General features: G+C 38.6%; 1 protein-coding gene across 9 annotated transcripts in view; it reads left to right on the forward strand.

The window, feature by feature from the left end:
• Positions 1-13,925, forward strand: part of LOC106090109 (collagen alpha-1(XVIII) chain) — a 1,585,531-nt gene that overhangs the window by 950,892 nt on the left and 620,714 nt on the right. For all 9 annotated transcript variants that reach the window (XM_059369513.1, XM_059369516.1, XM_059369517.1 and 6 more), the window contains exon 10: positions 13,607-13,660. In XM_059369513.1, the coding sequence (XP_059225496.1) occupies positions 13,607-13,660 (54 nt within the window). The remainder of the gene's footprint in view (positions 1-13,606; positions 13,661-13,925) is intronic.

Below are 13,925 nucleotides of genomic sequence, written 5' to 3' on the forward strand. Positions count from 1 at the left end.
GGTAGGCAAAATCAGCATAGTGTAGGGTATGCAAGATTCTTTTAAGACTGTCAAAATGCCTATACACTTTGTTGTTTTCACCTTCTTACCCAAGGGGGAGCACAGCACCAAACACAGAATTAAAAACAATAAAAAAAGGAGAAATAAAAGTGATTACAGCAACTGTAGAGATCCCTTTCAGCACTAATGATTGTTGTTATATGTTCTTCCTGTTTTTGTTGTTGTACAGCTGCAGGCTTCGCGACAAGTGCTGGTGTGTGGAGAGTGTTTAGTCCTAGTCAAACAAAAACAGGAAAGAAAAAACATAACAAATAACTACTTGGGTAAGGATAGCGAAATAAATGACTGAGCAACGGTGTGGAAAAGTTAAAAGGATAAAAAATTGTAATAGCATAGAAATCATCGTCAACACTATCGCCATCTATGTAGTAGAGTCAGTGAGTTGGTGTTAAGTCGCTAACCTAACTCTCTCACACACGGATACTCACACGTACCCATCAAGTGGCCTCTTACATCATGAGAGGATTGTTAACACTGACAAAGGGTATTACATTGAGTGAGAAAAATAAAATATAGCGCGGAATTCATCGTGCAAAATTTCAACCAAAGCGGTTAGTAAATGCGCTCTTTAGAGACGCAAAGAGTCAAATCTGGAAATCGGTTTATGTGGGAGCTATATCAGGAGGCCACCGTAGCGCAGAGGTTATCATGTCCGCCTATGACGCTGAACGACTGTGTTCCAATCCTGGCGAGAACATCAGAAAAAAATTTCAGCGGTGGTTTTCCCCTCGTAATGCTGGCAACATTTGTGAGGTACTATACCATGTAAAACTTCTCTCCAAAGAGGTGTCGCACTGCGGCACGCCGTTCGGACTCGTAAAAAACAAGTAATAACTTGTCACATGGATCGCATGTGACAAGTTCTTTGAATATTTTTTTTTTTTAAATATATGAGTGCTATATCAGTTTATAGATCGATATGGACCGTACTTGTCATAGAAAAATACCTCTTTCAAAATTTCGGGCAAATCGAGTAGTAATTGCACCCTCCAGAGGCTGAGGAAGTCAAATTGGGAGCTCAGTTTATAAGGCAGCTATATGAGGTCATGACCCGATTTCGACCATACTGGGCACATTTATTCAAAGTCAAAACAAAATGCTACGTGCAAAATTGAAGCAAAAAATGGATACGAATTGAAGCTCAAGAAGTCAAATCGGTTGATGGGTTTATATGGCAGCTATATTCGGTCATGACTCTATTTGTACCATACTTGAAACAGTTGTTGGAAGTCATACCAAAACACCATGTGCCAAGTTTAAATCGAAACGAGTGGTAATTACGCTTTCTAGAGGCTGAAGAAGTCAAATCTGAAGATCGGTTTATATGACAGCAATATCATGTTACCGACCTAGCTACACTAATAAGATTTTAGATGTAGAGCGCACTACAAGCCGATTACTGTCTATGGTGTATGTCCATAGTGGCATTGGGCGGATTAAAAACCTAACCTACGCTGAGATATATTTGAGCAAAATTTCAAGCGCCTAGCCTAACTCCTTCGAAAATAATAGTGCTTTCGACAGACATATAGACGGACATGGCTAGATATACTTTACGGGGTCTCAGACGAATATTTCGAAATGTTACAGACGGAATGACGAAGTTAATATACCCCCATCCTATGGTGGTGGGTACACATATATGTCATTTGAGAACGGATAGAGATGACTTTTTAAGATGTGAAATGGTTAGAGCTGAGGTGTTATCGAGATCATGTGCAAATTTTCAAGGCCCTATCGCGGCCGCCTCTTGACAGGGCCCTAAAGTTAGTCTCCTCCGCATTATTCAAGCTGCAAAATCTTCATTATTTTTGCTTACAAATCCCTACAAAAAATCCGCTTGACTGGTTTCGGGGAAATTCGTCTTTTAATTTTTATACCCACCACCATAGGATGGGCGGTATACTAAGTCAAATCTGAAGATCAGTGTATGTGACAGCTATATCAAGTTGCCGATCTTTCTACACTAATAAAATTTTAGTATTTAGAGCGCACAACAAGCCGATTATGTCCATAGTGGCATGTGGCGGATTAATATGCGCACCCTCTTTTCAACCTATCCTTACCTATACTAATGAGAAGTATTTTTGCAAAATTTCAAGCGCCTACCCTTGCTTTCGACAGACAGACGGACGGACATGGCTAGACCGACTTAAAATGTCATGGCGATCAACAATATTTATATACTTTATGGGGTCTCAGACGAATATTTCGAGGTGTAACAAACGGAATGACCTTTGTAACCCCTCTCTTATGTGTACCCACCCCATGCTATGGTGCTGGGTACACATATGAGAACGGATAGATATGACTTTTTAAAATGCGAAATGGTTAGAGCTGAGGTGTTATCGAGATCATGTGCAAAATTTCAAGGCCCTAGCGCGGGCGCCTCTTGACAGGGCCCCAAAGGTGGTCTCCTCGACATTTTGAAAAATAACTCGGGTTCGGGGATTGCAAATGGGCTATATGGGTTCCGATTCGGATATAGCTCCCATATAAAGTGGTCCTTCGACTTCTTGAGCTCTTAGAAGTTGGAATTATTAACCGATTGGGATAAAATTAAGCGCAGGAGAGTATATAAAGCGCACAACAAGCCGATTACAGGCTTAGGTGTATGCCCATAGTAGCATGGGGCGGATTTATATCCGCACCCTCTTTTCAACCTAACCCTAACCTAACCTAATGCTCCGTTACGGCTTCTAACAATCGTGTCACGTACTGTCCAAATCCTTTGTGTAAACTTTTAGCAGAATCGATGGTAGTGGGTTCCCAAGTTTCGTGCCAAGTACGATCCAAATCGGTCTATAACCTGATATATCTCCCATATAAACCGATCTCCCGATTTGACTTCTTGAGCCCCTGGAAGCCACAATTTTTATCTGATTTGCCTGAAATTTTGCGCGGAGTGTTCTGTTATGACTTCCAACATCTGTGCTAAGTACGGTCCAAATCGGTCTATAACCTGATATATCTCCCATATAAACCGATCTCCCGATTTGATTTCTTGAGTCCCTGGAAGCCGCAATTTTTTCCCGATTTGGATGAAATTTTGCATATTGTGTGTTGTTAGGACTTCCAATAGCTGTGCCAAGAACGGCCAAAATCAGTCTATAATCTGATATAGCTGCTATGTAAACTTTTTTTTTGATCAATTTTTAGCAGAATCCATGTTGGTGGGTCCCCAAGATTCCGCCCGGCCGTACTTAGCACGCTTTTACTTGTTTTACTTCATATATATGTCTCCTAAAGACTCGGAATTGAATTTTGGAGCAAATTTTATATGTAGCCCACAAAGCAAATTTACAAAAAATGGGGATCTCGATATAATCTTTACCCAAAATGAGTATCTTGGGGATTTTAATTAAAAAAAATTAGGCAAAATTCTAACGCATACAACCTTGTTATACCCACCACCGAAGGATGGGGGTATATTCATTTTGTCATTGCGTTTGCAACACATCGAAATATCCATTTCCGACCCTATAAAGTGTATATATATATATTCTTGATCAGCGTAAAAATCTAAGACGATCTAGCTACGCCAACCGTCTGTCTGTTGAAATCACGCTACAGTCTTTAAAATAGAGATATTGAGCTGAAATTTTGCACAGATCCTTTTTTTTGTCCATAAGCAGGTTAAGTTCGAAGATAGGCTATATCGGACTATATCTTGATATAGGGTCTCAAGCCCATAAAAGCCACATTTATTACCCGATTTTGCTGAAATTTGGAACAGTGAGTTGCGTTAGGCCCTTTGACATCAATTTGGCTCAGATCATTCCAGATTTGGATATAGCTGCCATATAGACCGATGCTCCGATGTAGGGTCTTAGGCCCAAAAAAGCCACCTTTATTATCCGATTTTGCTGAAATTTGGGACAGTGAGTTGTCTAAGGCCCTTCGATATTTTTCTTCAATTTTGCCCTGATCGGTTCTGATTTGGATATAACTGCCATATAGATCGATCTCTCGATTTAAGGTTTTGGGCCCATAAAAGGCGCATTTATTGTCCGATGTTGCCGAAACTTGGGACAGTGAGTTAGGTTAAGCCCCTTGATATACTTCTGCAATATGGCACAGATGGGTCCAGATTTGAATATAGCTGCGATATAGACCGATCTCTCGATTTGAGGTTTTGGGCCCATAAAAGGCGCATTTCGCCGAAATTTGGGACAGTGCGTTGTGTTAAACCCTTCGATATTTTTCTGCAACTTGGCCTAAATCGGTCTAGATTTGGATATAGCTGCCATGTAGACCGATGTCTCCATTTAAAGTTTTGGCCCCATAAAAGGCGCATTTATAATCCAATTTCACTGAAAGTTGACACAGTGACTTATGTTAGGTTTTTTGACATCCGTGGTTCCGATCGGTTTATTTTTAGATATAGCTAATAAAATGACCTATATTTTGTTATACACAATTGAACAATGACTTGTACTTATTAGTATTTGGTTCAAATCAGAACATATTTCAATATAACTGCTATGGAACATAAGATGTGCAATTTTCACCGGATTTTGATGAAAGCTGATTTACATATATACCCGAGGTGGTGGGTATCCAAAATTCGGCCCGGTCGAACTTAACGCCTTTTTACTTGTCTGGGATTCATATCCTTTTGGGATTTAATCGCTAAAATTTACATTATAACACGAAGTATCTGTACTACTCCCTGTTCTCGAATTTGTAAAAATTCCAATTTGATAACCCCTATCTCCCCGTAAACATCCATAGACTATTGCAGGCGTTAACTCAATGACACTTTCCCCATGTATTGTATATATCTTTGGTCTCACATGTCCTCCCTGTTGAAGCTTAAACGTGTCAGTAGACAATTCAAGTGGATTAAATGTTGTTTACAAATACCATTAATGTTACAATCATGCCACCGATAAATGGCAAAAACAGTCTATGCCATGACTAGCATCAAAGAAAATCGACCAGTCCACCATGGGCGAACACCCACAGCCTAGCACCCAGCTATCATCCAATGGCCATTACAACGCCCCCTAACTACTTGCAGCCAAAGAACTTAATGTGTAATGAAAAGTGTCGGTAGTGATGTTATAACTTTTTGCTATTTCTAGCCAACAAATGATTGTTTGTTGGCCCAAGCTGAGTATTTATGTTAACTCCCATGTTTGTTGATCGCGTAGTGTGAGTGTGCATCGTTGGTTCGTTCTAGTTGTAGGAGGTGTGTCCCCTAGGAGTTGTGCGAACACTTTGATGATGACCATGATGAGGACGATAATGAGGCCAGAAGTTAAAGCATAAAATGAGCATTTTATTCGCTTAGTCGCTTATGGATGGTCTTTCATTGCGTGTCTCCCAGATGCGGGATGTGTGGGTACGTACGTATTTATGCATGAAGTGGACATCATTTGTAAGTGTTAAATGACACTAAATAGTGACCATTACGAGTAGGATAATGGTCACAAGGAAAAAACAAAACCAAAGCAATATCTGGAAAATGTGAACTAAACCAAAAAAAAAACGAGGTATGTCAAGGTAATTAAATGACATAAGGTATTTTATTGAAGACAAATAATATTGAATATCCACCACCATTGAAGTTCGCGAACCTTGTGAACCTTATGGTTGGTTCAGTCGCAGAATTCTGCTTGAAATATCATGCAACCGTCGGTCCCAAAAATATAGTGAGATTAAGTTTTTCGGGGTAGATCCCAAAAATACAGCATCCCATGCCCAATCCTCCTTGCTGGTTCTGCGTATCCTTGAGATTCAACCATGCGTTAGTAGTTTGACCAATTTCCAGCTTTCTCTGAGCTTAAAACCTATCCAAATGATATCATGGAAGATCTAACCAACTTTATCATGCCGAACCTTGGCAACCTTACAACAACAACTTTGTGAATGGACCTTAATGGGTCCTACATTCAGAAGTTAGGGCAGTACGACGAATGTCACATCAGATAATAAAATTGTGGTATACCACTCAGAATTTACCGTTCACTTTGCTCAAGCGTAACAGCCACCACATGACCGGTTTTGTCAAAGAAACAGTGGTACATAGTCCAGAAACTTATATATAAGCGCTCGTACCTACGGAGCACTCCACTATCTGCGGAAAGTGCAGTGTTCCACTGTTGCATTTCTAGAACCGATAGAAGAGAAGAAGGCAATTGCACACTTACTTTATCCATATCAGGGTCTACGGGGGAGTAGATTTTTCCATTTTGGGGAGTAGATTTTTCTTCCTCATAGGTGAACTTGCAGAGATTTTTCTGGGAGGTTTTCTGAGATTCGTAAACAGGACTGGATGGATTTGACAAGGGGCGCGAAATGTAGAATCATTGGATGGCACATACCAAGTAGAAACTTAGATGGGGTTGCGCTGGTGCTTCTGCGGTCGTACTCTTGTATGTGTGTCGAAATGCCGCTTGCTTCTTAGCCTTTTCTTAGATATTCAAATCCAACCGTCAACTCACCACCATTGATTCTGGTAAAAATTTACAAAAATGAACGAAATTGAAGGGCTCATGAGTACTTTACTGCCAAATCAGCCAAAAATTTTAAATTCTAGGGGACGTAACAGACTAATCGGATTTTTACGGGAGCTATATAAAGTTTTTTTGGTAAAGTTTTTTTCAATAAAAAAATTTCCCAAAAATTTTTCTATAGAAAATAGTGGCAAAATAATTTTCTGTAGATAGTTTTGTCAGAATTGCAAAATTTTTGTGAAAATATTTCTTAAAATTTATTTTATAAATTTTTTTTCAACAATTTTGTGTCTATAGAAAATAATTTAAAATAAAATTGTACAGAATTTCGTGTACATTTTTATACCCAACATCATAGGATAGGGGATATATTCATTTGGTCATTCCGTTTGAAACAAATCGAAATATCCATTTCCGTCTTTGCAAAGTATATATATTTCTGATCGTCATTAAATTCTAAGACGATTTAACGATGTCCGTGTGTCTGTCCGTCCGTTCGTCTGCCCCTCAGTTGTAATCACGCTACAGTCTTTAAAAATTGAGATATTGCGCTGAAAGTTTGCACAGACTCGTATTCCTTCCATACGCAGGTAAAGTTCTTGAATAGGCAAAATCGGACTATATTTGGAAAAAGCTCCCATATAGACCGATCTGGCAATTGGTCTCGATCTCCCGATTTGTCTTTTTGAGCCCATGGAAAGCCATTAATTTTGTCCGATTCAGCTGAAATTGTGCGTGTAGTGTTCTGCTATAACTTCCAATAACAGTATTAAATATGGTCCAAATCGGTCAAGAACCTGATATAGCTTCCATATAAACCGATCGCCCGATTTGACTTCTTGAGCCCTTATAAACCGCGATTTTTACTCGATTTGGCTGAAATTTTGCATATATTTTAGCAGAATCCATGGTGGTGAGTTCCCAAGGTTCGGCCCGGCCGAACTTAGCACGCTTTTAGTTGTTATCATTATCTTCTGTTTGCCTATACAGATCCATGGTAGAGGGTTTATAAGATTCGACCAGGCTGCCACCATAGGATGGGGGTATACTAATTTCGTCATTCTGTTTGTAACTTTTCGAAATGTTCGACTAAGACCCCATAAAGTATATATATTCTTGTTCGTCGTGACATTTTAAGTCCATTTAGCCATGTCCGTCCGTCTGTCCGTCCGTCTGTCCGTCCGTCTGTCCGTCCGTCTGTCCGTCCGTCTGTCCGTCCGTCAGTCTATCCGACCGTCCGTCAGTCTGTCCGTCAGTCTGTTCGTCTGTCCGTCCGTCCGTACGTCTGTCCGTCTGTCCGTCCGTCCGTCTGTCTGTCTGTCGAAAGCACGCTAACTTTCGAAGGAGTAAATTCAGCCGCTTGAAATTTTGCACAAATACTTCTTATTTGTGTATGTCGGTTGGGTTTGTAAATGGGCTATATCGGTCCATGTTTTGCTATAGCTGCCATATAACCGATCTCGGGTCCTGACTTCTTGAGCCTGTAGAGGGCGCAATTCTTATCCGATTTGACTGAAATTTTGCATGAGGTGTTTTATTATGACTTCTAACAACTGTGCTGAGTGTGGTTGAAATCGGTCTATAACCTGATATAGCTGTCATATAAACCGATCTCAGGTTTTGACTTCATGAGCCTCTGGAGGGCGCAATTCTTATCCGATTTGATTGACATTTTGCATGAGGTGTTTTGTTAAGACTTCCAACAACTGTGCAAGGTATGGTTGTCCATAAGTCCATAACCTGATATAGCTGCCATATAAATCGATCTGGGGTCTTGACTTCTTGAGCCTCTAGAGGGCGCAATTCTTATCCGATTTAACTGAAATTTTGCATGAGGTATTTTATTACGACTTCCAATAACTGTGCCAAATATGCTTCAAATCAGTTCATAACCTGATATAGCTGCCATATAAACCGATTGGTGATGTTGACTTCTTGAGCCTCTAGAGGGCGTAATAATTGTCCGATTTTGCTAAAATTTTGTACAACGGCTTTTTGTTTGATCTCCAATATTCGTTTCAGATATGGTCTGAATTGGTCTTTAGCCTGATACAGCTCCCATATAAACCGATCTCCCTTTTTTACTTCTTGTTTTGCCTAAGAAGAGATAAAAGAAAAAGAGGAAAAGAACTCGACAAATGCGATCCATGGCGGAGGGTATATAAGATTCGGCCCAGACAAACTTAGCACGCTTTTACTTGTTTTTTTTTTTAAGATTTTTGGAGAAAAAAAATTCGCAGAAAATTTGTTTTAAACTTTTGTATAAAACTTTTAAGAAAAACAAGTAAAAGCGTGCAAAGTTCGGCCTGGCCGAATCTTATATACCCTCCACCATGGAGGAGATTTGTTGAGTTCTTTTCCCGGTATCTCATCTTAGGCAAAGATATGATATAAGAAATGATTTGCTCTGCTATTAGAGCGAAATCAAGATATGATCCGGTTTAGACCACAATTAAATTATATGTTGGAGACCTGTGTAAAATGTCAGCCAATTCGACCAAGAATTGCGCCCTTTGGGGGCTCAAGAAGTAAAATAGAGAGATCGATTTATATGGGAGCTGTATCGGGCTATAGAGCGATTAAGACCATAATAAACACGTATGTTGATGGTCATGAGAGGATCCGTCGTACAAATTTTCAGGCAAATCGGATAATAATTGCGACCTCTAGAGGCTCAAGAAATCAAGATCCCAGATCGGTTTATATGGCAGCTATATCAGGTTATGAACCGATATGAACTATTCTTAATACAGTTGTTGGATATCATTACAAAACACGTCGTGCAAAATTTCATCCCAATCGGATAAGAATTGCGCACTGTAGAGGCTCACGAAGTCAAGACCCAAGATCAGTTTATATGACAGCTATACCTGGTTATGGACCGATTTGAACCATTCTTAGCACAGTTGTTGAATATCATAACAAAACACGTCGTGCAAAATTTCATTCCAATCGGATAAGATTTGCGCTCTCTAGTGGCTCAAGAAGTCAAGATCCAAGATCGGTTTATATGGCAGATATATCAGATTATAGACCGATTTCAACCATACTCAGCACAGTTGTTAGTGATACTAAAACACCATGTGCAAAATTTCAGTCAAATTGGATAAGAAATGCGCCCTCCACAGGCTCAAGAAGTCAAGACCCAAGATCGGTTTATATGGCAGCTGTATCAAAACATAGACCGATATGGCCCATTTACTATACCAACGGACCTACGCTAATAAAAAGTATTTGTGCAAAATTTCAAGCGGCTAGCTTTACTCCTTCGGAAGTTAGCGTGCTTTCGACAGATAAATAATTGGTTTACAATATGTTTCTATAATACATTGTTTTACAATATTTTTCTATAGAAAATGTTGTCAAATTGTGTTTTGAATAATAGGGGACTGATGAAGCTTTGGTCAGCTTCGTAATCTCCGATCTCCGTAGCCTGTCCAATGCATATATAGCACACCACATTTTGCCTTAACTTTTTAAAAGTTTTATTTTGCTTTTCTATTTTTTTCTATTTTGCTATTCTAAGTAGAAACAGAAACAAAACCTTTTGGTTTCAACTGAACAAAGAAATTCAACAACATTTTGTAAAAATTTTACAATTTGTATGCTTTTTTTTATGACTTTTGCAGGAAATGTTTAGAAAATTTTGTTGTTTTGCCTATTTCTATAGGACATCATTGTGTGCAATTTTTAGCTTTGTAAAAAATTTATCAAAATTTTATTTTTAAAGTAGGCCATCGTAGCTCAGAGATTAGCATGTCCGTTTATGTCGTTGAACGCCTGGATTCGAATCCTGGCGAGAACATTAGAAAAAAATTTTTAAGCGATGGTTTTCCCCTCCTAATGCTGGCGACATTTGTGAGGTACTATGCCATGGAAAAACTTCTCCCCAAAGAGGTGTCGCACTGCGGCACGCCGTTCGGACTCGGCTATAAAAAGAAGGCCTCTTATCCTCGAGGTTAAACTTGAAAAGGACAGCTCTCATTGGTATGTGAGAAGTTTGTCCCTAAATGGAATGTTCATGGGCATATTTGCCTATTTTTAATGAAATTTGCACATATTTGCAATGATATGTGGTTTTTACTCTAATTAAACCTTTGTTTCTAGGGGGAATTTTTTCTCTCCTTCTTCAAATCTGCCTTCGTATTGTGATGTAGAATTCTTGTAGTTGTGCAACGTCAACAGCGAGCACCATGCTGATCATGAGTTGGATAATGATGTTGAAAGTTACCTTTGACCGTGTGCCACATTTTGTTTTTACATTTTAATCGTACAGAGTTCTCATTAAGGTTTATATGCAGATTTTCTTTTCTATTATGCCAGGAAATTGTCCGGTTGTCCATATGTTAAGGTTTGTTTTTGCCTCTGTCTTTACGGGTAGTGGTTTTTAGTATTTAATGGTGTTGTTTTTAATGTGTCATGTGTGTGTGTGTGCGTGTTTTTTTATTTGTATGCAGATTTAATTCATTTTAATAGTCAGTGAGGCATTTTGCTTGACTCACATAAGCCAGGTTATGGCTTTAATGGGTTTGGTAGGGAGTTTGTTTGGTTGGTCTGGTCTGGTCTGGCTGAGGACTTCCTACCTCTTTATGGTTTTGCTCTGGTGTCCCCTTTGTTGACATTTTAATTATGTCATCCGTATTTGTATTTGCTTCTTGATATAAATATTAAAATGAAGAGAAACAAAAAAGAAAAAACAAAAATAAATAAATGCCGCGTTAAATTAATGCTCGTTTGGCTTTTCAACAGCTTTGTGGCTTTAAGTAGGTATTTTTTACGAGCGATTTATTTTATTCTTTTTATGACTTGTTTTTGTGCGTTTGCTGTGATCTTAAAACGCAACGATGTTAGTCATCGGCAGTCATCCACAACACTCAATGTTGAAAAACTGGCAAAGGCATGATGGTGTGAAAAAGTTCTATTAGATCTCATTTGCATAAACCGCCAATTGTTAATTAGAGTTTATGGTAGATGACTTTTTGCTTTTGTTTCGTTTTTATGTCAATGCAAATGTTGTTAATTTTTGTGGTCTACTACATTAGGGCATTATTTACACTGTGCGTGTTAATTTTTTTATAGAAATTTAAAAAATTAGTTTTTTCTTGGTTTTATACATTACTCTGAGGCAACCAAATTAATGCAGTATTAACAGCACCTTTTTTATACCCATCACCGTGGGATAGGGGGTATATTCATTTCGTCCTTCCGTTTGCAACACATCGAAAAATCACTTTCCGACCCTACAAAGTATATATATTTCGGATCGTTGTAAAATTCTAAGACGATTTAACGATCCGAGTGTCTGTCCGTCCGTCCGTCTGTTGTAATCACTCTAGAGCCTTCAAAAATTGAGAAAATGAGTTGAAATTTGGCACAGATACGTCTTTTTGATGCACGCTGGTGAGTACTTAAACGGGCCAAATCGGACCATATTTGGATATAGCTGCTATATAGACCGATTTTCCGATAAAGGGTCTACTGCCCATAAAAGCTTTATTTTGCAGCCGATTTCGCTGAAATTTGAAACAGTGAGTAGTTTTATGCCTCCCAATGAAGGACCCAAATATGGTTTAGATCGGACTATATTTAGATATAGCTGCCATATAGACCGATCTCCCGATAAATGGTCTGAATACCATAAAACCTTTATTTATTAACCGATTTCGCTGAAATTTGCAACAGTGAGTTATATTAAGCCTCCCGACATCTCATCTAAATATGGATTAGATCGGTTCATATTTGGATATAGCTGCCATATAGACCGATCTTCCGATAAGCGGTCTAAAGGCCATAAAAGCTTTGCCTCCCAACGTAGGACCCAAATATGGTTCAGATCGGACTATATTTGGACATAGCTGCCATATAGACCGGTCTTCCGATAAGGGGTCTAAAGGCCATAAAAGCTTTATTTTTTATCCGATTTCGCTGAAATTTAAAACAGTGAGTAGTTTTATGCCTCCCAACGTAAGACCCAAATATGGTTCAGATCGGACTATATTCAGATATAGCTGCCATAAAGACCGATCTCCCGATAAAGGGTCTGAAGCCCATAAAAGCTCTATTTATTACCCGATTTCGTTGAAATTTAAAACAGAGGGTAGAGGGTAGTTTTAGGTCTTCCGACGTCTGTCCCAAATATGGTTTGTATCGGACAATATTTAGATATAGCTTCCATACAGAGCGATCTGCCGACAAAGGGTCTGAAGCCCATAAAAGCTTTATTTTTTATCCGATTTCGCAGAAATTTTAAATACAAAATGCAACAGTGGCTTATGTTTATTAGACCACTCAATGTCCGTGCCGAATTTGGGTGCATAAGTTATCCAATTTTCACCAGATTGTGGCGAAAGCGGGTTTACATATACACCCAAAGTTCGGCCTGGCCGAACGTTGGATACCCACCACCTTAATGCCTTTTTACTTGTTTAAGAATAAATCTTTTCAGTTGACTGATGCATTTGAGGTCATCAGCGCACCGTGTTGCCAAATCGAAATGTTGAGGCATTTTCCAATAAATATTCTGCTGGGTCCAAAAGCTGATCCATGGGGCTTGAATATGCTTACCAGGAACACGTCCAATTCCGAATTCCTCGGACTGCACTTATTGATATAAGAGAAGTTTGTCCCGGTTCCTTAGTGGAATGTTAATGGGCAAAATTTGCATTTGTGGAGCACGCTTTTGTTCTGAAACAGGGCTCAATAAGTCCTCTATTTTTCATTAGTCCGACACAAACTAATCATCAATGCTTGGAACAAAGAAAACATCTCCTGTACTGTAGCACTGCGGCACGCCATTCAGACTCGGATATAAAAGTGAGCTTAAACTTAAATCGAACAACATTCATTGATATGTGAAAAGTTTGGCCCTGTTCCCTAAGGGAATGTCCATTGGCAATTTTGTTGCTTTTGTTGTTTGTATATTTTTTTTATACAGACATTTTAAGAGGTATATAAGATTCAGGCCAGCCCCCCTTAACGTGGTTGTGCGATGGAGTGATTTGAACCATTCATTTTTGTTTTATAAACTTTCTTTTTATTAATATTTTTGTTTTTCTTTTTTTATTTTTACCTAATTTTCTTTCTAGGAGGTAACTCCAGATACAGATTATAATGAAGTTGATTTTGATAGTTCGGCTTCGGTAGGTTTTTGGCTTTTATTTTTTTTATTTTTTCTCTTTTTATTTATTTTTTCAATTTCTAATTTTGATTTTCCAATTTTATTTTTCAAAATTTCCTGAAAACTTTTTAAGGCTTCAAAATTATATCGCAACAACAAAATATTTCAAATTCAAATCTTCTTAGAAGCGATGAAAAAAGGCTGTGTTTTCACACCACTCTTCAAATTGATACAACACATATGAATTGGTATTTGTCCATTGGCTTAATAAGGTTTAGTTTTATAAG

Source organism: Stomoxys calcitrans, chromosome 1, assembly GCF_963082655.1.
Source record: "Stomoxys calcitrans chromosome 1, idStoCalc2.1, whole genome shotgun sequence".
NCBI classification, from domain to species: domain Eukaryota; kingdom Metazoa; phylum Arthropoda; class Insecta; order Diptera; family Muscidae; genus Stomoxys; species Stomoxys calcitrans.